This window comes from Manis javanica, chromosome 14 (genome assembly GCF_040802235.1).
Source record: "Manis javanica isolate MJ-LG chromosome 14, MJ_LKY, whole genome shotgun sequence".
Taxonomy (NCBI): domain Eukaryota; kingdom Metazoa; phylum Chordata; class Mammalia; order Pholidota; family Manidae; genus Manis; species Manis javanica.
In genome coordinates, this window is record NC_133169.1 from 71,035,844 (window position 1) to 71,058,512 (window position 22,669).

The 22,669-nt window shown below is 37.0% G+C and overlaps 2 protein-coding genes across 2 annotated transcripts; one reads left to right on the top strand and one right to left on the bottom strand.

The window, feature by feature from the left end:
- Positions 1-13,862: 13,862 nt before the first annotated feature.
- On the top strand, positions 13,863-14,801 carry LOC108405486 (olfactory receptor 2L3-like). Its single transcript, XM_073221480.1, has one exon. The coding sequence runs from the start codon at positions 13,863-13,865 to the stop codon at positions 14,799-14,801; it is 939 nt and encodes a 312-aa protein (XP_073077581.1).
- A 3,292-nt stretch (positions 14,802-18,093) lies between these two features.
- On the bottom strand, positions 18,094-19,032 carry LOC108389582 (olfactory receptor 2L13-like). The gene has a single exon (XM_017648034.3). The coding sequence runs from the start codon at positions 19,030-19,032 to the stop codon at positions 18,094-18,096; it is 939 nt and encodes a 312-aa protein (XP_017503523.3).
- Between the last annotated feature and the right edge of the window lie 3,637 nt (positions 19,033-22,669).

The following is a 22,669-nucleotide window of genomic DNA, read 5'->3' on the forward strand; positions in this document are numbered from 1 at the left end:
CTGCACATCAACTTCGGGTTTTTGTCTCTTTATGAAAACAAATAAATATTCAGATTTCTGATTTCTGGTTCCTCATATAAAGAAATGTGAAGTTACCCTTTATCCTAACAAATAAAAATCTGAGTAGACTGAAATATCAATAACTTGGACTCATAAAAGAAAGGACGTAAGTCAGACTAGGGATCATGATATTAGAGATGCAGATGAATATAGAGAGTCATAATTTACCAAAACAGAGTGTCTAGACCAGAAACCACAATGGGATCTGTTGCTAGTGTAGGAAAACCTGGACCATAATTAGGTAATTGCTAGAGTGTTAGTGTGGGTATCTGAAAGCTAAAAACTCCAGAAAAGTCCTGAAATAGGGGAGACCATAATTTAGTAATGTTTGCTCCTGGGATCTCAACCAGGGTCTCACAGTAAATACCTGAGAATAATCCCCTCATGCTTCTAGGAGGAAAAAGAAAAGGAACAATTGTAAAAATACTCCTGAGCACTCTGTTTTTCACAAAGCCTGCTCTCAGGAGAATGTAGTTGACTAGAGCCTAATAGGTTGGGTTATTAGTCAAGCCTGCATGACTTAGGGAAAAAGAAACACCCAAATTCCAGTTAGCTCCAGCCTTCTGCATGGGAGAAAGGACATGCCAACTACTGCCCACCCTAGAAATATTTTCACACATAATGGGGAGGGAAAATTTGAGAAATATTTGAACAGTCCATAAGCATAGGCTCATTAAAATAAGGGGACCATACGGTAGGATTATGGAATGCTTCCCCTCCCCATGGTCCTTACTGACCCATTGCCAAAGGCCCACCTACTGCAGTTCCTTTTACATGGCTATCAAAAAAAAAAAGTTACAAGGAACATTGAAAGGCAAATAAACACAATTTGTAAAGACAGAGTAAGCATCCAAACCATATGAGACAGGGATGTTGGAATTACCAGCCTGGAATTTAGACAACTGAGATACCATATGCCAAGGTCTCCTTTGGATAAAGTGGATACATGGAAGAACAGAGGGGCCCGCAAAGTGGAGAGATGGAAACGGTAAGAAAGAAATGAAAAGAAATTCCAAGAAAACACACACACACACACACACACACACACACACACACACACACACATACACATATATATACACATACACATACACTATAATAGATGTGATGAATGCCTGAGAGGAGGGTACACAAGAATTACATTTTAGCAGAAATAATTAAGCAGCAAGAGGATTTTATCAATACATTCCTCAAAAACTAAATGAAAAGCTATAGAAGTAGTAGACAGAAGAAAACATGAGAAGATTGATTATTTATTTGACTGTTTTGAGAGAACCTTACGCATCCGTGGATGTTTTGTTGCCTTTCTCTAGCTTGGATTAATACTTAGTCTATAGGCACAGACCTGATCATCTACACTTGCCTTCTTACAGCACTAACTTATGCTTTCTATCTTTATCTTGCAACTACCTACCACTTTAGCATTTTACTAAAAAAAAAAATACGGGAGAAATGTGGGATTCACATATAAATCAAGTAGAAAAATCAAATGAATAATCATATCTGATTTGATTGTTTATAGTTCATGATGCATGATCAAAACCAAAAGTTTCTGTGATGACTGCCCTTGTACTGTTCACCATGTAAGAACTTATTCACTATGTAAGACCTTGTCCACCATGTAAGAACTTGTTTGTTATGCTTCAGAAGATTGGAGACTGTTGAGAGTTAGGCTTGGGGTTGATTAATGATTGTGCATTGAGTCCCCTATACAGAATTTTATTGTTGTAAACAACCATTTGATCAATAAATATGAGAGGTGCCCTCTCAAAAAAAAAAAACTAAAAGAAAAAGAAGACAACAAAAAAAAGAATATCCAAAAATTGTAGGACACTCCAACAGATGTAACACTAAAGCAATGTGAACACCATAAGGAAAAAAGAAAAGGGAACAGAAGAGATCTCTGAGATGAAATCACAGATCTAGGTGGCTCACCAAGCAGTTTAAATACCAGAAAACAAACAAAATCCAAACATTGGCATACCATTTTCAAATCATAGAACATCAAAAGTGAGGGGGAAAATGCTAAAGAACCCGGAGGAAAGTAATACTTTACCTATAGTGGATCAAAACTAAAAGTTGTATGTTTAATTTTGCATTATTGTTGCTATTTTCTTTATTCTCCAAGTAATTTTTTATTTACTTTTAAATTTCTTCATTGACCCATTGGTTCTTTAGTACCATGCTTTTGTGTTTTATCCAGTTTTTTTCTTGTATTTATTTGATTTCTCATTTCCTACTAATATGGTAAAAAAACACAATTTGTATGATTTCAATCCTCTTAAATTTATTGACTTTTTTTGTCACCTAACATGTGATCAATCCTTGAGAATGCTAAATGTGCAGTCGTAAAGAGTGAATATTCTGATGTTTTGGGGTATAATGTTCTGTATATATTTATTAGGTCCATTTGGTCCAATGTGTCAATCAAAGCCACTGTTCCTTATTGATTTCTGCCTGATCTATCCATTGATATAAGTTGGGTGTTAAAATCTCCTAGAGTGTGGTAGGAGACAAAGGGGCCCATGCAGGTTGTATCATTGTGTGTGTGTGTTGTGCATGCTATTAATTTGGTCATTACCATCAGAAGATGGTATCAAGGACTTCACATTCATAAGGATAAAACATTTTATATTTACAACTTTATCTAATATTATGCTACTCATCCTTCCCTTTGCCATAATGAACTGGAAAGAAGTGCAAGCTGTCTCAACATCTCGCACAAAATAATTTGACCCACCAAGCTGACCAAATGCTTGCTGGGAAAATGAGCAATATATGGTTATCATATTGGAGACCTTGCAGGACACAAGTGCTCAAAAGTGTGGGAGATAAACTCTATCAAGATTCAGAATACTGCCACAGGAATAGTCTGCAGGAAGGTGTACACCAGCCAAGGGAGATGAGTATCCGAAGTGAAGGAAACATCACCACATCTTCTCTCTCAGCACAAAGAAACAAGCACACCATTGTTCTCTTCTCGAGTTTTGTAACTCAGTTCCACCCTAGGCCCCACCGCCTCATTCTCCCCTGACGGCTCCTCTGCCATCTCCAGGGCTGAAGGCATTGCTCCTCCCTCCCACCCTCCCCCGGCCGCCTGGAGCACAGAGACCCCTGCCACCTCCTCCCTGGCCTGCTGGTGCATCTTTCAGCATCATGACCTCTGTTCTCAAAAGCTGTCTCCCTTTCTTAAGGACATCCCATAGCTCATTGCCCAGCTTCTCCAAGAATTGCTGAAGTGTGTCTCCTCAGTAACCTTTCCAATATATCGAGAAACAAAAATCCCACAATCCCTGCCACCACACACCCCTCAAGGCCTCTAAGCAGTCTTCTATCTCACGGAGGGGTGGTATCTCCACACTTTCCCATTCTGAGGAAGGCCCCACCCCTCTAGGAGGTGCTTCACCTTAGACCAATACCCCACTAGGGGCTCCCCGAGTGGAAGCTCCACAGATGGGGGTTGCTGGGTGGAGACGCATCATCCACAGGGGGACCCCAACTTCCACAAGGGGGTTTCCAGGTATCTCCCCTCCATCTCTAGGTGCAGCCCACCCAAACACTGCACCCATGAAGACAGATTTTGGGTTCAGAACTCCTACCGACTATTGTCAGATACAGCTCTGGGGGTAAAGCGCATTCCCAGCCCAGGGCAAAATAAACCTGCAAAGCCAAAATTAGTCAAAGGGAAAAAATAAAGTGGGAGAAACCCATTTTCTGGTTACCAGAAGCCTGGCTGCTGCTCTCACTTGCCCATTTTTTTTCTCATTTCCACTGGGGAGGCCCCAAAACCTCTCCTGTCCCATTGTGCTCTCACCTCTCCATCCCTCTTATATATACTCACCTATTGATATAGAGATGCACTAAAGCCAGGTGAAAGATTCTGGAAATACTGCAATTTCACCCACAGTTCTGGAAGCAGCATACACCACCTCTGGACGATTGTTTTGACCTAAATGTTGGGTTGCACAAAAGGATACCAGGGTCTTTAGAGGGTCAATAACAGGAAAGGGATCTATGACATTCCAGGGTGCAGTGTAAAGCTACTTTGCAACTTGAAACACACAACTGCTTATATCTAAGATATTGGGGATATTATTGTTGAAAAATGGTGTCGTGTGACATTAACTGCAGGCTCTAATAGGATAATTATGAATGAAATCACTAAAATTCAAGAGTGAAAGCATGACATCCACAGTGGAAAATTACATGCCATTTAAAAGCAGCTCTTGGCATGCTGCTGGGTCTTGGCAGACACAGAGCACCTGGCCACAGGGCACCACTGATCACAGAGCGACATCCACTTACAATGAAACTTTTTAAAATTTAATTACAGTTGATATAAATATTATATTGTTTCCAAGTGCACAACACAGTGATTCAGTAATTACACACCTTATTAAATCCTCACCACAACTACTGTAATTACTATTGTCAACATAGGAAAATGTTACAGATCTACTGACTACATTCTCTATGTTGTACTTTTATCCCCATGTTATGATTGAGATGTTGTGCCTCTTTACCTTTTCAGCTATTTCACCCACTCACTCCAACCCCTCTGCCATGGTAACAGCTAATTACTTCTCAGTGTCTATGAGTCTACTGCTGTTCTGTTCATTTTATTTTGTTTTATTTTTAGATTCCATATAAAAGTGAAATCATATTGTATTTTTATTTCTCCACCTGGCTAATTTCACTCACATAATACCCTCTACGTCCATCCATATTTTCACAAATGGCCAGATTTCTTCCTTTCTTAAGGCTGAATGATATTGCATTATGTATATGCACCCCTGTCCTTTATCCATTCATCTATTGACGGACACTTAGATTGCCCCCATACCTTGGCTATGGTAAATGACATGGCAAGAAACAAAGGGGTGCACATATCCTTTTGAATAAGACATATTTTTCCCTTTGGATAAATTCCTAGAATTAAAATAACTGGGTCTTATGGTATTTCTATTTTCAGTTTTTGAAAAACCTCAATTCTGTTTTCCATGGTGGCTGCACCAATTTACATTTCCACCCAAGGTGTAGGAGGGTTCTATTTTCTCCACATCCTTGCCAACATTTTTTCCCATGCTGACTGGTGTGGGGTGATATCTCATGGTGATTTTGATTTGCATTTCTCTGATGATTAGCAATGTGCAGCATCTTTTCATGTGCCTGTTCGCCATCTGTATATCTTCATTCAGAAAGTGTCTATTTAGATACTCTGCCCATTTTTAATTCAGGTTATTGGTCTTTTGGTGTTCAGACATATGAATTCTTTATATATTTTGGATGTGTGGGAATTCATATATAAAGTACAAAAATCTAAAGTATAAAAATCATATGTATAACCACATTTGCCTTGATTGTTTATAGTTCATGATTCGTAGCCAAGACAGAAATAGTTTCTGTGATACGAATGCTCTTGTATTGTTCACAATGAGGACTTGTTCGTTATGTTTCAGAAGGTTGGAAACTGTTCAGAGTTGGACCTGATTCATTATTGTGCATGGAGACCCTTATGCAGAATCTTATTGTTGTTAACAACCATTTAATCAATAAATACGAGAGATGCCTTTTCGACACCATTCTTGCGCTGTCACACCTTGAGTCCCCTGGCTGGTCCTTAGGTCTTCGATGACCAATCGTGTCTCTTCTCTCATCTGCGGGTCAGAGACAGGGAAGGGACCCGACAGGATGTTAACCCCTTGTCAAATATGTTATTTACCAATATATTCTCCCATTCAGTAGATTGCTTTTCATTTTGTTCATGTGTCCTTTGCTGTAGAGTTTTTTAGTTTGCTGTAGTCCTACTGGTTTATTTTTGCTTTTATTTACCTTATCCAGGGAGATGTGTCCAGAAAAATCTACTCATGCTTACGTTTATGAGATTTTTGCCTGTTTCCTCCTAAGAGTTAATGATTTCATATCCTGTATTTAGGTCTTTAATTCATTCTGAGTTTACTTTTGGTATGGTGTTAGTATATTTGTTTCTTTCCCCAATGAATTGAAACTCCTCATCTGGGAAATACCTAAAAAATTATCAGAACTCCTTCTCCAACATTGGCCTAAGGCCACCCTGCCCTGTTAGTCACTTAACCTACATGATTCATCTCTCAAAGTACATTCCCAAGTGGACACACACATACACAACAGTTGTTATACTTAATCTCCCAGCAAAGATGTCCTTGAATTATGGTTGCTGCCGAGTGTTCATGGCATTATATAAAACGTCATATGCAGAGTTGAGGTGAATATGTACAGTGGTTTGAAAACTATTCAAATATTTCTACTCAGAAAAATGACTTTTTTCAGGTGATGAATGTAAAATCACTGTCAGCTAACCAATCTGGTGAGTGTAAAAGTGTGGGGGGCAATAAAAGGCATATATTCTAATTGTATTTTGACTGCTGTTTATCACGTAAGAGTTGAGATCGTTCAACAAATGCTTAAGAGAATTTTGGTTATAGTTAATTAAGAACTGTTTATAAACTATTAGAACAAGAAATTGATACATTCAGGCATATCATTAAACAGGGAACCTCAAAAATGAAATTTTATTTGAGCTGGGAAATACAATCTACCAAATTAGAATACTTTTCATAAAAGATGTGATGCAATTGCATAGCTGTTGACCTTTTGGCAATGTGGTTATTGTATGGGTTGAAATAATTCCAGATTTAAGGTTATCATTTTAGGAAAGGTTTATATGAACCTATATTTAAGTACTAGCATTACCAAAGTTTATAGATTCATTTTCATTGAAATATGTTTCCTAAAAATAACTAAGGAAGCATCTTAATTGTATAAGTCTTTGAAAACAGTTCTATGATCTGTTAAACTCATGTAACAATCAAACTCATGTTCACTGTGTTTTAACATTAGTTTTGACCTCAAGAATGCCCAAGACTTCAGGGCTTCCCCTGTCTTTAGGAACTAAACTGTTTTTTAGTTCACCACTCAAGTCTCAGCAATTCTTTGTTGATTGTACAACAACACATGGAAAAAATATATATTTTAAGTCTAAGTTTGAGTAAACTGCTTAAAGATTTGTGTACTTTTTGAAGACATGAATTATGAACCTAAAATGTAAATCATTATACAATTCTGGAAAGAATTGGTGATACACCTACTAATCTGTTGTGAAGTGCTAGTGAAACAGTGAAATTGAAAACAAAATCAATACTGATACCTTTATACTACTAAAAATTTCTTACCTATACTTATCGTAGATAAGACTAAGGTCTACACTAAATCATACTGTATTCATGAAAATATGGTCACTAAAAAAAAATACTGTATGACAAAATACCTACTAAATGTTTAAGTGGGTACAAAGGGTACTTCAAAAATGAAGAAAATTTATTTATACATAATTCAAGCAAAACTTTTCTTAGAAAAGCAAGTGAATTTAAAAGATAGATATATTTACTGAGGAAGGTAAGGTGCATTATGCTCCGGGTCTGTGATGAATCCTCTGGAGTTGGGGAAGATTGCATCTTGGTGGAGATGCTTTGCAGTGTGTATGTAAGAGAAACTGTATTCTCCACCAGTAGGGCTGTTTTCATGACAGATTGGCATGTGCTTGCCTAACTGTTGATACTTTCTGCAGTGTGGATTGTTGTCTGGGTTGAAATGATACCAAATTTAAGGATATCAGTTTAGGAAATGAGTGTCATGATCTATATAAGAGTTGGTCAAGCCCAGAATTATATTTTAAGTGCAGTTTGGGTGTTAATGGCTGCACTTCTTACAAAATAAAATGATTTGGGAGCTAGTTCATAAGCATGCTCCTTGGATGAAGGGAAGATCAATGATGGTCTTTGTAAGAGACAGTGCTGGGTCACATTGGTGTAGGCTCCAGAAGGGCTCCCGTGAAATTTAATTAATAAAATAATACATATATGTCCAAATCCTCAATATCAATTGCATAGAATAGCATTTCTTCCTTGGCTGTTTATGGGATTTCTTTTTTCTTTTTCTTTTTTTCCCAATCAGTGCACAATGGTTAAAAGTTTCCTAGGGTAACTTATGCTTAAACACTATTTTATCTTATATGAAAGAGTTCTTCCTAATTTATTTCTTGTCTAGATTAACTCAAAGTATAAAATGGATGAAAACATAGAAGCTGAATAGTAATGGACAAGATTAACTGCCTTGGGAGCAATAATGTATTTTCTAAATTTAAAAGACACCTTCAGGAAATAATCCATGCCTTCACAGGAATAGTGGCAGTATCATGGTTATCAAGAGTTTTTTCCAAATTTCCCTGATTGTATTAATCTCTGTTTAAATTTTTATACTTTAATTTTAATATTCTAGACATGTCATGGAGCTTCCAAGGAAATAATATCTTTATTAACAAGCTAGGATGTGTTGTAAAAATAAAATAGTACATAGAAACAATCTGGGAACTGTATCACTTAGAGATCCAGGGAGTAGATGGGAACTATGGTGGTAACTACATTGTGGGCAGAGCTGCTGATGAAGATGTTAAATGTCACAGCTACTGTTAAATGGTGACTTCTGTATGTCAAATTGGAAGTATCCTGGCTTTGTTATCTCAAACAATCATGAAGTGATTGTTTTTTCCTAGTTTATGATATATAATGGACAAATAAAAATTATATGTATTTGAAGTTCACAGCTAATGTTTCCATATATGTACACATTAAAACTGTCACCCAAATGAAGCTAATTAACGTAACCATCAACCTCACATAACTCTATTTTTGTCTTTTGTCGGGGAGAACACCACCAGCTGGTGACATCCCTCCCAGCAAATTTCAACTTTACAAAAAATATGTAACTATAGGCACATTGCTGTGCATTTGATCTTCAGAGCTTGCTCATTTTAATAATAGTAATGCAATATTTTACTCACGTCTCCCCATTTCTCCCTCCCTTCAGCCACTGACAGCCACCATTCTACTCTCTACCTCTATGATTCTGATATTTTTTATGCCACATCAGTGTCATCAAACAGTGTTTTGTCTTCCTGAGCCTGGATTATTTCACCTAGCTAATGCCCTGCAGGTGTATCCAATGTTGTTGCAAATGGCAGTACTTCCTTTTTGAAGGCTGTAATGTACATATATATATATTCCTTCATCAGTGGATATTTGCATTATTCCTGTATCTTAGCTATTGTGAATAATGCTGCAATAATCATAGGAGTTTGGATAATGACTTGATTTCCTCTGGATATAAACCAAGTGGGATTGCTGGCATATGGTACTTCTGTTTTTAAATTTTTGAGGAACATCTGCATGGTATTCCACACATTGTAACAATTTCAGTTCATCACCATGATGTACAAATGAACTGAATATATCCTGAATATGTAGATATACAACTTGATTTACACAGGAGATAATTTTTGCATGTATTTCAAATCAGGATCATTTTGGCAGGAACATTTTTGTATTGTAAATAAGACGTGAATTAGAGTTCATTCAGAGGCTCTGAGGACAAGGTGTGCATTCTCTACATCTTTCATTAAGTTTGGATTGTTGCAGGAAACAAGTCAGGTTATGGGTAAGACAGCAAGAAAGAGAAAACAGAAGATATAAAAATAAAAATTACACATACACAAAAAACCAATTTACTTGGGCATAAGGGAAATCATATACATTCTTTACCTTTTCATCTGTAGTGAATATATATTTTAATACATTTCATGTGACTTTTAGTTTGATTTTTAGTAGACATCATAAATTTATTTCAGAGTTGACCTAAAAAATTTTAAGGGCTAGTGAAGGATATTTATTTGGATAAAATTAATATGTAAATATCTGTATCTATCACTCTAGTATCTAAATTACTAGCAGAGCAACCAGAGAATGTCTCTTAAATCTCTGAATCTACTCTGATCTGTAAATTCCCAGATTATATCAGCCTCAAGGGCTAGTGGTCAAGTTAATCTTGACACAAATTGTGACACACGTCAGACTGACCCTAGTGTAGAAGATCAATAAAAATTTGCAGCTTCAACTTCTTTTCCATATAAGGACCTCATCTCGCTTCAGGGCTTGTTTCTCTGAATCACTGAGAAACCAGGTGTTTTTGCTTTTCTCCTGTGTGTATTTTCAGTAAGGCTGATATTCAAATCACAAATTAAGTGGAATTTAAAAAATGAAGTCGGGTGAAAATCTAATTTAAATCGTCTGTAATAGATTCCTTATTATTATTTCTTAGGAAAAAGTAAAATAAAAGGGAAATATTTACAGGAGAACAAAAGCAATCTGCATTCCTTAGACCTTGAAACATATTCAATGGCTGAGGTTTCTTCCCGTTCATATGCATCGCCTCTTTAAGTAATTAAATGCAAGCTTAATACTAAAGGACAGAGGGACACAGCCAATCAAATGATGTACAAATGAACTGAATATGTCCTGAATATGTAGATACACAACTTGATTTACACAGGAGATCATTTTTGCATGTATTCATCTAACTTGCCTTTCATTATTTTTGTTCTGTGTGGCTTTTTCCTGATGATTAAACTGAGGTGATATTGACTTCCTCAGGGGGCCTTTGCTACAGTCAGCCCTGTATAAAATGGAAATGATCGGAATACATACAATCTTTATTTAATTGGTAATAACAAATATTACATTTTCAATCTTGTCACTGTTTGTACTAATAAGATCAGATCCCACAATATCAGTCAATAGGAAGCTTTCATGTTGAATCCAAATGCCTTGTTATAAAAAAAAGAATTCTCCCAGTTTTTCTCTGCAGCTTGTTGGCAGCAATTGAAAATCAATTTTTTCACATTTGCCCAAGATTGTGCCATAGGATTCCTATAATTTATTTGGCAGGTCATATATAAAATAAGTTGAGAACATGCAAATTAAGTAAAATAATTGCATCACTTTAATATTTTACTCAAATAATGCATGGATAGGGCATCCAAAACTCACAGGGTAAAACAATGGTCCTCTTGTTTGAATTAAACCCATCCCTGTGAACTCCAAGGCAAATGTTTCAAACTATTTTATAATTTTTCCCAGTATTTTTCCAATGTTTTAAAAAATGTTCATATGTTCTAACATCTGATTCCTAAACCCCAAATGCCAAACAATTATCTGGGACCTGGGTTACTGCAGATGGGGAGCTGACCCCACCCTCCACCATCCCTTCACCATATTCCCATCTTGCATGCACTAAACGTAGGTACAGCCCACTTTACGTCTTGGAGAAATAGGATGACAGCATTATTCCATATTCTATAATTTATTGGCTGCAAATAAAAGTATGACCTTTGCAAAACTTGATGCTATCTTATAGGCCATTAATACATACATTTCTTGTCATCAAAGTACTATCCTTTCTCTGAAGACATTTTCAGATTTAACTTTATAGCTAATGTTGATAATTGTCAAGAATTTATTTTTAAGAAAATATTTAGACTTAAATAATATTTTGTAATAAATTATTTCTCCTTTATTTTTCTGATTTTTATGTTCTAGTTCAATATTGTGGCTCATATATAACTGTTCTGAGAAACTGATAATATTCATTCCATAATTTCTATGTCATGCATTTTTATGAATGTTCATAAGTATATATCGGGCCATCTTATCTTAATTCTTTAATTCTCTTATCTTTTCAACATGTCAAACTTATTTCTCATTGCTGTTTTGCTTTCTCCATCTTATCTTTTAAAACTTTCATTGAATCCATTATACTATTATCTTTTTGATTTCCAGAAGTCCTTTATTATTACCCTTTTATATCACATGTTATTAGTACTGTGGAATTAATAACTCATATTTCTCTGAAGATATGTAATTTTCTCATCAAGATAAATTGTATTTATGTAGTGTCTGTGTGACTTCTGTCCTACACTGAGAGACATCCTCAACAGTATCCTCTTTGGTCCTGGAAAGGAATTAGAGACTGACATATTGCAACACTTCTATGTTTACACATTGCTGCTATTCCTCTAGGGAATCCACATTTATTCCCACTCAGAAGACCCTAAGGATGCCATTTCTTCTTTTCTCCATTTAAGTGACGGCTTCTCAAAATTCCTCCTTCCAAAAGACTGAAGAACTCTTTTTATCTTTGGTTCACCCCTGTCCTTCCTTCCCCACTTCTTTACATTGATAACATATTTATTTATTTATTATCATGTTAGTTTAGTTTTATGACAGATGTGATAAATATAAGTGCTAAACCCCACAATTATCTGGTAATGTAAAGAGTTTTAGATAAATGAAATTAAAAGGAAAATTGAGAGAGACAGAGAAATTGCCATAGACCTAGGTGTAATGTTACACACATACTGGGAAGCAGACGGACAGAACACATCCTCTTCCAGAGAGCTCGAGCAGAGCTGTGGAAGCCGCAATGGAACTGTGGTGCACACGCTCACACACGGCACTCTGAGGCCGGAGGCTCCAGAAGTTAGTTCAGGGGCCAAAAGAGAGTGCCTCTGCATAAATGATATTGGCAATAAGGACTCACTGTAGATTTCCAGAAAGAAAAGCAGCAGTTAATAATAGTACATGTCTTTTAAGAAACTTGATTTGGCACTATTTTGCAAGGAAAATTCAGAAAGGGTTATTGATTTGCAACATCAGAAGGTAGGCTACTCTGTTTTCAGAGTTATTAGAGCTTTTAAAAATCATCCTCTAAGGGACATAAAAACTGTACTCCAATATCAGTCTATATTTATGCTAGTACACCGATTTTTATGCAATCATCTGAAGCTTATGGTCTGAACTTAATGATACCTGAATTTATATAAGGTAATAAAATATCTATATCTTATTCAAGACAGTATAGGTATATATTACTCTTAAAGTTTTATAATTCCTATAAAACATTTTTGCTACACCTGTTTGCTTCATGAAGATTTTATCTCACAGGAAAAAGTTGGGGCTTTTTACTCTAAATAGTTAAATTTCTTCTTCCTTATAGATCTGTAATTTTCATGAATAAACCCAGTAGATGAAAGTAATGAAGTAAATATAGTTTATTTGCACATCTGTGATGATTAGTGTCCTTGAGTTCTATTCATGTGTCCATTGCCCATCTGTCTTATTTGGAAAAATGTTTATTCAAGTCACCCATCCATTTTTTAATTGGGTTATTTGTCTTTCTGGTGATGATTGTATGATTTATTTATATATTTTTGATATTAGCCCTAAATTGGATATATCACGTGCAAATATAGTCTCCATACAGTAAGTTGTCATTTTGTGTTGTTGACAGTTTCATCAATAAGTGAACTGATAAAGAATATGTGGTCATATATAAAACAGAATATGGCACAGCCAAAAAAAAGAAATGCATCTTGCCATTTACAACAACACTGGTGGGCCTAGGGGATTATGCCAAGTGAAATAAGCCAGTCAGAAAAAGAAAACTGCCATATGATTTTATTTATATGTGGAATCTAAAAACCGACCACAACCAAAGGAACAAAACAGAAATAGCCTCATAGACAGTTAGCAGTGGCTGGTGGTCACCATGGTGGAGGGGTGGGGTGGTGGGTGAGATACGGGAAGGAGATAAAGAGGCACAAAGTCTCAATCATAACATAAATTAGTCACGGGGATGAAAGTACAGCACAGTGAATATAGTCACTAGTTCTGTAACATATTTCCATGTGGATGGATAGTAACTGCACTGGTTGGGGTAAGAATCTAATAAAGTATATAACTGTGGAAAACATGGTGTAGTATGCTTGAAGCCAGTATAATATTATATATGAACTATACCTCAGTAAAAAAGCTTATTACACTGTATTTACCTTAATGTACACTTGTTTTTAGGAACAGTTAAAGGAGTGAAATATGGAGAATCACAGCCACACATCAACTGATTTCATCTTATTGGGGTTGTTCCCACAGTCTCCAGCTGGCTTGTTCTTCTTCATTCTCATTGTTCTCATTTTCCTAACGGCTCTGTTGGGCAACCTTTCCATGATCCTTCTGACCCTCCTGGACACCCATCTCCACACACCCATGTACTTCCTGCTTAGCCAGCTCTCCTTCGTTGACCTGAGCTACATCTCCACCATTGTCCCCAAAATGGCTTCTACTTATCTCTCTGGAAACCAGTCTATCTCCTCAATAGGGTGTGGGGTTCAGAGCTTCTTCTTCTTGACTTTAGCAGCTGCAGAAGGATTACTACTGGCATCTATGGCCTGTGATCGTTATGTAGCCATTTGCTTTCCTCTCCACTATCCCATCCTTATGAGCAAAAGAGTGTGTGTGCTGATGATAACAGGATCTTGGATAATGAGCTCCATCAATGCCTGTGTCCACACCATATATGTCCTCCATATCCCTTATTGTCAATCCAGGGCCATCAACCATTTCTTCTGTGATGTCCCAGCCATGCTGACTCTGGCCTGCATGGACACCTGGGTCTATGAGTACACAGTGTTTCTGAGCACCACTCTCTGGATTGTGTTCCCTTTCATTGGCATTGCGTGCTCCTATGGCCGTGTTCTCCTGGCTGTCCACCGCATACACTCATCTGAAGGGAGGAGGAAGGCCTATTCCACCTGCAGCACCCACCTCACTGTGGTGACTTTCTACTATGCACCCTTTGCTTACACTTATTTACGCCCAAGATCCCTCCGAACTCCAACAGAGGACAAGGTTCTGGCTGTGTTTTACACCATCCTGACCCCAACGCTCAACCCCATCATATACAGCCTGAGAAACAAGGAGGTGATGGGGGCCTGGAGGAGAGTGACTCAGAGAATCTGCTCTGTGAAAAATTAGACAACAGTCTCTTTAGAACTGCAGCTGTAGAAGCAGATAAATTTAAAAATTAAGGAAAATATCACCCCAAGATTAAGACATGAATTTAAGTTAATCTAGAGATTAAATATTTGAGATTTGACAAAACAGTTGTACATTTCTGATCACTTCTTAGATTCCATTGTGGTAATTTTTAATAAAGTACATATAGTTTCCACTGCCATTTGGGCAATAAATATTTTTAATATGTAGGAAAGAAGTTGAAACTGCCAAACTTAATGTTATCATTCAGTATAACAGATCATCTATCCATAATACATATCCCAAAATGTCTAAATTATTGTAAAGGAACAATAAATGTTACAACATTGTTTGATCTAATTGAAACAAGACAAATATTTCTATTATAATTCACTCTTGACTGGTACATATTGGTTCTCCTATTCCCAGTTTTCAAAGGAATGTTTGTTATAGAAATTAGGTGGAGAGCTCTAAAGGGAATTAAGAGTGTTTGGACCACTGTACAATATGGATATACAGGAAATACAGTAAGTTTATATCATATTTGGGAGGGACCATGGAAATGTCTAGATGTACCCTAAGGAAGTGATTTATTCACATGTTTACCTCAGGTTTAACAGTTACGGTTGTGGAGATGCAAAATGACCTATACAGGAATGAGAGCCACTTTTTAAAAAGATTAATGTAAGTTATATATATTATTAGTGCAGATTAATCAATCTGAGAAACACCTCTAGCATCCTTCAAAATACACTCAAGTTGTATTCCTCAAGCAGCCACTTGTTAACCTTTTATACAAAAATTTATGTTATGGATATTTAATTTTCCACATCCTAATCTCAAAATTCTGCTTATCCCATGTAGAGGGTTCGTTTGGGGTCATCCTTGCTGGATGAAAATTTTTAATAGATATTCCTGCCCATTCACTAGCCTACATAGTTCCCACTGTCACTCCCCACTGAGCTGTACATTATGGATGAAGCATCGTCAGGGTCCAGGAGGAAATTCTGTTTACTCTTCATTTGGGGAGGACAGGTAGGAAGTAAAATGCTCGAATGGGCAGATAAGAGTCTCTGGATTATTAGAAATGGAAATAACTTATCCCAAATCATCATTTTACTGATTCAAAGCTTGATTTTTGGATTGGCAAGTTAGTATGACTTTCTCACCTCCCAGTATTTTATGGGAAATGTTCTTATCATAATGTACTGCATGATAATATAATTATATTTCATATTGAAGCAATTGCTTGCATGTTGTTGAATATTTACCTTATCTCATCAATTAATTCACAAATAGGCATGAAAAAGAAGACATTTACTGCTTAATATCAATGACCAAGTAATTTTTAAGCATTTACTCTTTCTAACAAGGTATTTAAACGAATTAAATGTGATTTGGAATATAATTAGCTAATGATCTAAACTATAAAAAATTTATTTTTAACATAAATAAAACCAGTCCAGCTTAATCAGAAAATGTTACTTTAAAAGAGATTCAGAAGTTTGCATAATCCTCAGAAATGCTACACAATCGGGTTTGTAGACTCCATAACATCAACAAATTTTCAACCTATGCCTGAGAATGATGCAAGCAAAGAGAGCACTATTGCCTCCCCACCCCTGGACCCCACAGCTCCAGGACCATCTGGTAGACTACTCTGGGAATGTGGCGCATGTATTGTCATTGTCCTACATTCTAATTCATTGCTGTTGCAATGTTTTCTCATTTATTGTTCTAATGCTGCTTCATTAGTGGATGTGCACATTCCTCTCTAATATTAAAGTTTGGGTGAAATAATGTTATGTAGAGTATAGATACAATCTCTGATCATGCCCGAGAATCCAGTAAGAGTAGGTCATAGCACAGATATCAGAACTGTTATTCCTGAAGATATGTTAAAGAGGTCAGATGAAACCCAATGTTTGTAGAAGGAGGGACATAATGAAGATCACAGCAGAAATGAATTAAATGGAGAATAATAAAACAATAGAAAAAAATCAATGAAACCAACAGCTGTTTCTTCGAGAAGATAAATAAAATAAGCAAACTCTGAGCCAGATTTATCAAGAAAAATAAGGAGGACACAAATAAAATCAGAATTGAAAAAGCAATAGTTACAACTGACATCACAGAAATACAAAGAAATATCAGATAATTCTATGAAACATTATATGCCAATAAACTGGACAACTCAAACAAAATAAACCCTAGAAATTACAAACTTTCAAGACTAAAACAGGAAGAAACAGAAAATCTGAAGAGACCAATTACCGACAATGAAATTGAATTGGAAATCAAACACCTCCCAAGAAATAAATATCATGTCCCAGAGGGTTTTTGCAGCTGAATTCTACCAAACATTTAAAGAAGAGCTAATACCCATCCTTCTTGAAGTGTTCCAAAAAATGGAGGAGGAGGGAATACTTCCAAACTCATTCTATGAGGCCAGATCACTCTAATACCAAAACAGAAAAAAAAACACAATGAAAGACAATAATAGAAAAATATCACTGATGAACATAGATGCAAAAATCCTAAACAAAACATATACAGACCCAATTCAAATAGACATAAAAAAGATCATCCATCATGATCAAGTGGGATTAATTCAGGATTCAAGGATGGTACAATATGAATAAATCACTGTGATACACTACATTAACAAAAGGCAGGATAAAAACCAAATGATCATCTCAATAGATGGTTAAAAGCACTCAACAAAACTCAAAATCAATTCATGATACACTCAACAAAATGGGTATGTAAGAAACACACCTCAGCATAATAAATACCACATATGACAAGGCTACAACTAAATTGTATTAGATGTCTAAGGCTGTGCTGTCCCACACAGTGGCCACTGGACTCATGGGGCTATTGGGCAGTTGAGATGTATTTAGTCAAAATTGCAATGTGCTGTAAGCATAAAGTACATGAAAGACTATGAAGAATTAGATTGAAAAGTAAAATATCACAATAATTTTATATTGACTACTTATAGTAATAATGTCAGCACAAGTATGAATACTATATTAATAAAAACATGTACATCCATGTCATAAATACATTGCATATAAAATATTATAATCATATCTCATTAATATCAATATTGATTATAATGGTGTTTTTGAGTAAATAAGTATATTATTACATCAATTTCACTTTCAAAATTGGCTACTAGAAAATGTTAAATGCACATGGCTCACATGATATTTCCATCAGACAGTTGTCCCAGGATGTTGTAGCCAACATGGAAAGGGGAGATAAAGGTGATTAAGGGCATCCATGATTATTCTTTCATAGCAGAAAATATCCTGAACACTCTTTTCATGGCCCCCAGGACCTCCTTATTCCTCAAGCTATAGATGATGGGATTGAACATGGGAGTGAGGATGGTGTAGAAAACAGCCAGGACCTTATCTTCTGTTGCTGAGCGAAGGTTCCTGGGCCGAAGATAGGTGTAGACAAAAGGCGCATAGTAAAAGGTCACCACAGTTAAGTGTGTGGAACAGGTAGTAAAGGCCTTTTTCTGTCCCTCTTTTGAGCACATATGGTAGACAGCAAAAAGTATCCAACCATAGGAAGCAGTGATGCCAAGGAATGGAAGAAGCAGAAAAAGACTTGTACTCACAAAAACCATGTACTCATAGACCCAGGTGTCCATGCAGGCCAGAGGCAACATGGCTGGGACATCGCAGAAGAAGTGATCAATGGCCCTGGACCGGCAGTAAGGAATATGGAGGGCATAGACAGTGTGTGCCAAGGAGTTGATAGACCCCAAGACCCAAGATCCTATGATCATCTTCACACACATCCTTTTACTCATGCGGATGGAATAGTGAAGGGGGTGACAGATGGCCAGGTAACGGTCATAGGCCATGGAGGCCAGGAGTAAGCCTTCTGAACATGCCATGGTCAGGAAGAAGAAACTCTGCACCCCGCATCCCAGGAAGGAGATGCCCTTCTGGCGTGAGAGGAAGTTGAACATCATCTTAGGGATGGTGGTGAAGATGTACATGAGGTCCATGAGGGAGAGCTGGCTGAGGAGGAAGTACATGGGGGTGTGGAGCCTGGAATCCATACGTATGAGGTGAATCATTGCCAAGTTGCCCACAGAGGTGAGAAAGAATACAAGAATGATAAGGAACAAGAGAAGTAGGCCCATTGGATGTGGGGGAAGTAACCCCAACAAAATGAAATCGTCTGAAGTTTGATTCCAACTCTCCATGAAATATTGCTGCTTTAACTTCTGTGGAAGAATGATATCTTATTCTATAGTTTAGTTTCTGAGCAGTAGATTGAAACAGAATCAAACAATCAAAAAACTGCTTACTAGAGAAGTAGGGATGTCCAAGAGGATGCTCCTGAGTCACAGCTAACATGTTTGTACTTACCCTCTTCAAATTTAAGTGTTTAAGTAGAGCATCAAAATTAGTATTATATATTAATGATTAAGAATACAAATCAAGAAGAGGTTAAAATGAATAAATTTTCCTTTCTGGAATATTTTCCTAGCTTCTTATGTCCATACCTTTCCTTGGAAATTTTTATAATTCAACTTTTTATAGCTTATCTTTTTCTCTTTATGTCACCTCAATTCTCATAATTTGTTCTTTCCTTCACTCAGCCTCTGAAACACATATAAATTTTCATTGTGGTACTTTTTATATGTGGTATGTTTTATTTCTTCCTTTACTCAGATTCAGAGTGGGATGGGACTTCCATTTTCTGTGTACTTTTCTGTCTGAGTGAGATTCTTATGTCCAATATTTGGGTAATTTCCTTATTGGATGTGGGACTTTATTTAATGCACTGGATTACATGAAGAACATTTGATTATATTATAACTTGGAGAATATCGTTCTGGTGGCTACAAGTTGGGTCTACAACAAATGCCATATTTGACAATCTTGGGAAACATATTGCAGATATTTATGAGTTTTTTTTTTAAACCTCAACTTCAGAGAGTATTAAAGATGGTGTTGTTAGAGGTGAGACAGAGGCTTCCTCCTAAAACTGCATGTAATACAAATACAACTAATATTAAAAAAGCAGCAGGACAGAGGACTGTGCCAGACTGCATACACTTGGAGAAAAGAGCAGACCTCATGGAACAGGGTAACATACCAAAGCCATGGACCAGTGGGATGCAAGTCCTTCCCTCACCCCAGCTCACCGGCGGGAGGAAGAAAAACAGGGCTGGGAAGGAGTGGAGGCCTAGGACTGCTGAATACCTAACTCTGGAGATCTGCCCTGGGAGCACAAACCTACATTTCATGGTGATTGCATGGTACTCCTGTGATTAGGGGTTTGAAAGCCGAGACAGGCAGAATTCCTGGAGAGACTGAGATTCCAGCACCTTGTGGAAAGCAGGGATCCATATCCAGCTGCTTGGGGACAAAAGAAAGGTGGGAAGTCTGAGATACTTCCTAACAGCAAGATGGCTGCTAAAGGTGCAAGAGTCGCACAGAGTTTACTGCTCAGGAGAAAGGACAGGTAGACAGAATTGTCTGGGTGGATTCTGCCCAGCAGGTTGGGAGTTTTCATGATCCTCAGGTGCTCCAGCTCCCTGGCTGGCTACAAACCTCCAAGGACACCCTCCATGATACACAGCCTACTATGTGTTCCTCCCTGCCAGACCCACTTGGCTCACAAACTGGCAAACCCTACCCTGCATTAGGACAGCCAGAGGGAAGACCTGTCTACAGCAACTACAAATGCAAAGCATAGAGGCTTATACCTGTGTGCTCAGCCCACTGTTTCAGGCAGTGGAAACAGGCATAGCAGCCGGGAAGCAGGAAACAGCTCTTTCCTCCCCTCAGGCACCAATACCACTCCCCTGAAACCCCTGTCAGTGCTTCAGGGGCTGAGCATCTCCAGAGAGTAGAGCCTCTGGGCACTCAAGGGCGCCATATAAAAATATGAAATTCTAAAGGAACCTGTTTCAAAGTAAAATTATTAATACAACTCCTGAGAAAGATTTAAATGACATCAATCTCATGAATCTTCCTGAAAGGGAGTTCAAAATAAAAATCATTAACATGCTTATGGAGGTACATAAAAATATTCATGACCTCAGGAATGAATTCTGGTCAGAGATCCAATCTTTGAAGAGAACAATGGAGGGTATTAAAAACAGATTGAATACAGTGGAGAAGACAAAAAATGAATAGAAACAAGAGAAGAGGAATACAGAGAAGCAAGACAGAGAGAGAAAAAAGGATCTCTAAGAATGAAAGAATATTGAGAGAAATGTGTGACCAATCCAAACGGAACAATATTTGCATTATAGGAGTACCAGAAGAAGAAGAGACAGAAAAAGGGATAGAAAGTGTCTCTGAGGAGGTACTTGCTGAAAACTTCCCCAATCTGGGGAAGGAGATAGTCTCTCAGACCATGGAGATCCACAGATCTCCCAACACAAGGGACCCAAGGAAGACAACACCAAGACATATAGTAATTAAAATGGCAAAGATCAAGGATAAGGACAGACTATGAAAAGCATCCAGAGAGAGAAAAAAGATCACATACAAAGGAAAGTCCATCAGGATGTCATCAGACTTCTCAGCAGAAACCTTACAGGCCAGAACAGAGGGGCATGATGTATTTAATGCAATGAAGCAGAAGGGCCTCAAACCAAGATTACTTTATCTGGCAAGATTATCACTTAAATTTGAAAGAGGGATTAAACAATTTCCACATAGCAAAAGCTGAGAGAATTTAGCTCCCACAAACCATCTCTACAGTGTATTTTGGAGGGACTGCTATAGATGGAAGTGTTCCTAAAGTTGAATACCTGTCACCAGAGGTAATAAAACCACAGTAAAGAAAGTATAACAGCTAATTCCTAAGCAATTGAAAAATTAAATTAACTATCCCCAAAGTCAATCAAGGAATAGATAGAGTACAGAATATGATACCTAATAATATAAAGGATGGAGGAGAAGAAAAAGGTGGAGAAAAGAGAAAGAACCTTTAGATTGTGTTTGTAACAGCATATTAAGTGAGTTAAGTTAGACTCTTAGATAGTAAGGAAGTTAACCTTGAACCTTTGGTAACCGTGAATCTAAAGCCTGCAATAGCAATAAGTACATACCTATTGATAATCACCCTAAATGTAAATGAACTGAATGCACCAATCAAAAGACATAGAGTCACTGAATGGATTAAAAAACAGGACCCATCTACATGCTGCCTACAAGTGATTCACTTCAAACCCAAAGACATACACAGGCTAAAAGTGAAGGGATGGAAAAAGATATTTCATGCAACTAATAGGGAGAAAAAAGCAGGAGTTGCAGTACTTGTATCAGACAAAATAGACTTCAAAACAAAGAAACTCACAAGAGACAAAGAAAGACATTACATAATGATAAAAGGGTAAATCCAAAAAGAAGACGTAACCATTATAAATATCTACGCACCCAATACAGGAACACCTACATATGGGAAACAAATTCTAACAGAATTAAAAAAGGAAATAGAATGCAATGCATTCATTCTAGGAGACTTCAACACTACACTTACTCTGAAGGATACATCAACCAGACAGAAAACAAGTAAGGAGACAGAGGCACTGAACAACACATTGGAACAGATGGACCTAACAGACATCTACAGCAGAATACACATTCTTCTCAAGTGCACATGGAACATTTACAAGAATAGATCACATACTAGGACACAAAAAGAGTTTCATCAAATTTAAAAACGTTGAAATTGTACCAACCAGTTTCTCAGAACACAAGGGTATGAAACTAGAAATAAATTATGCAAAGAAAATGAAAAATCCCACAAACACATGGAAGCTTCACAACATGTTCCTAAAAAACCATTGGATCAATGACCAAATAAAAACAGAGATC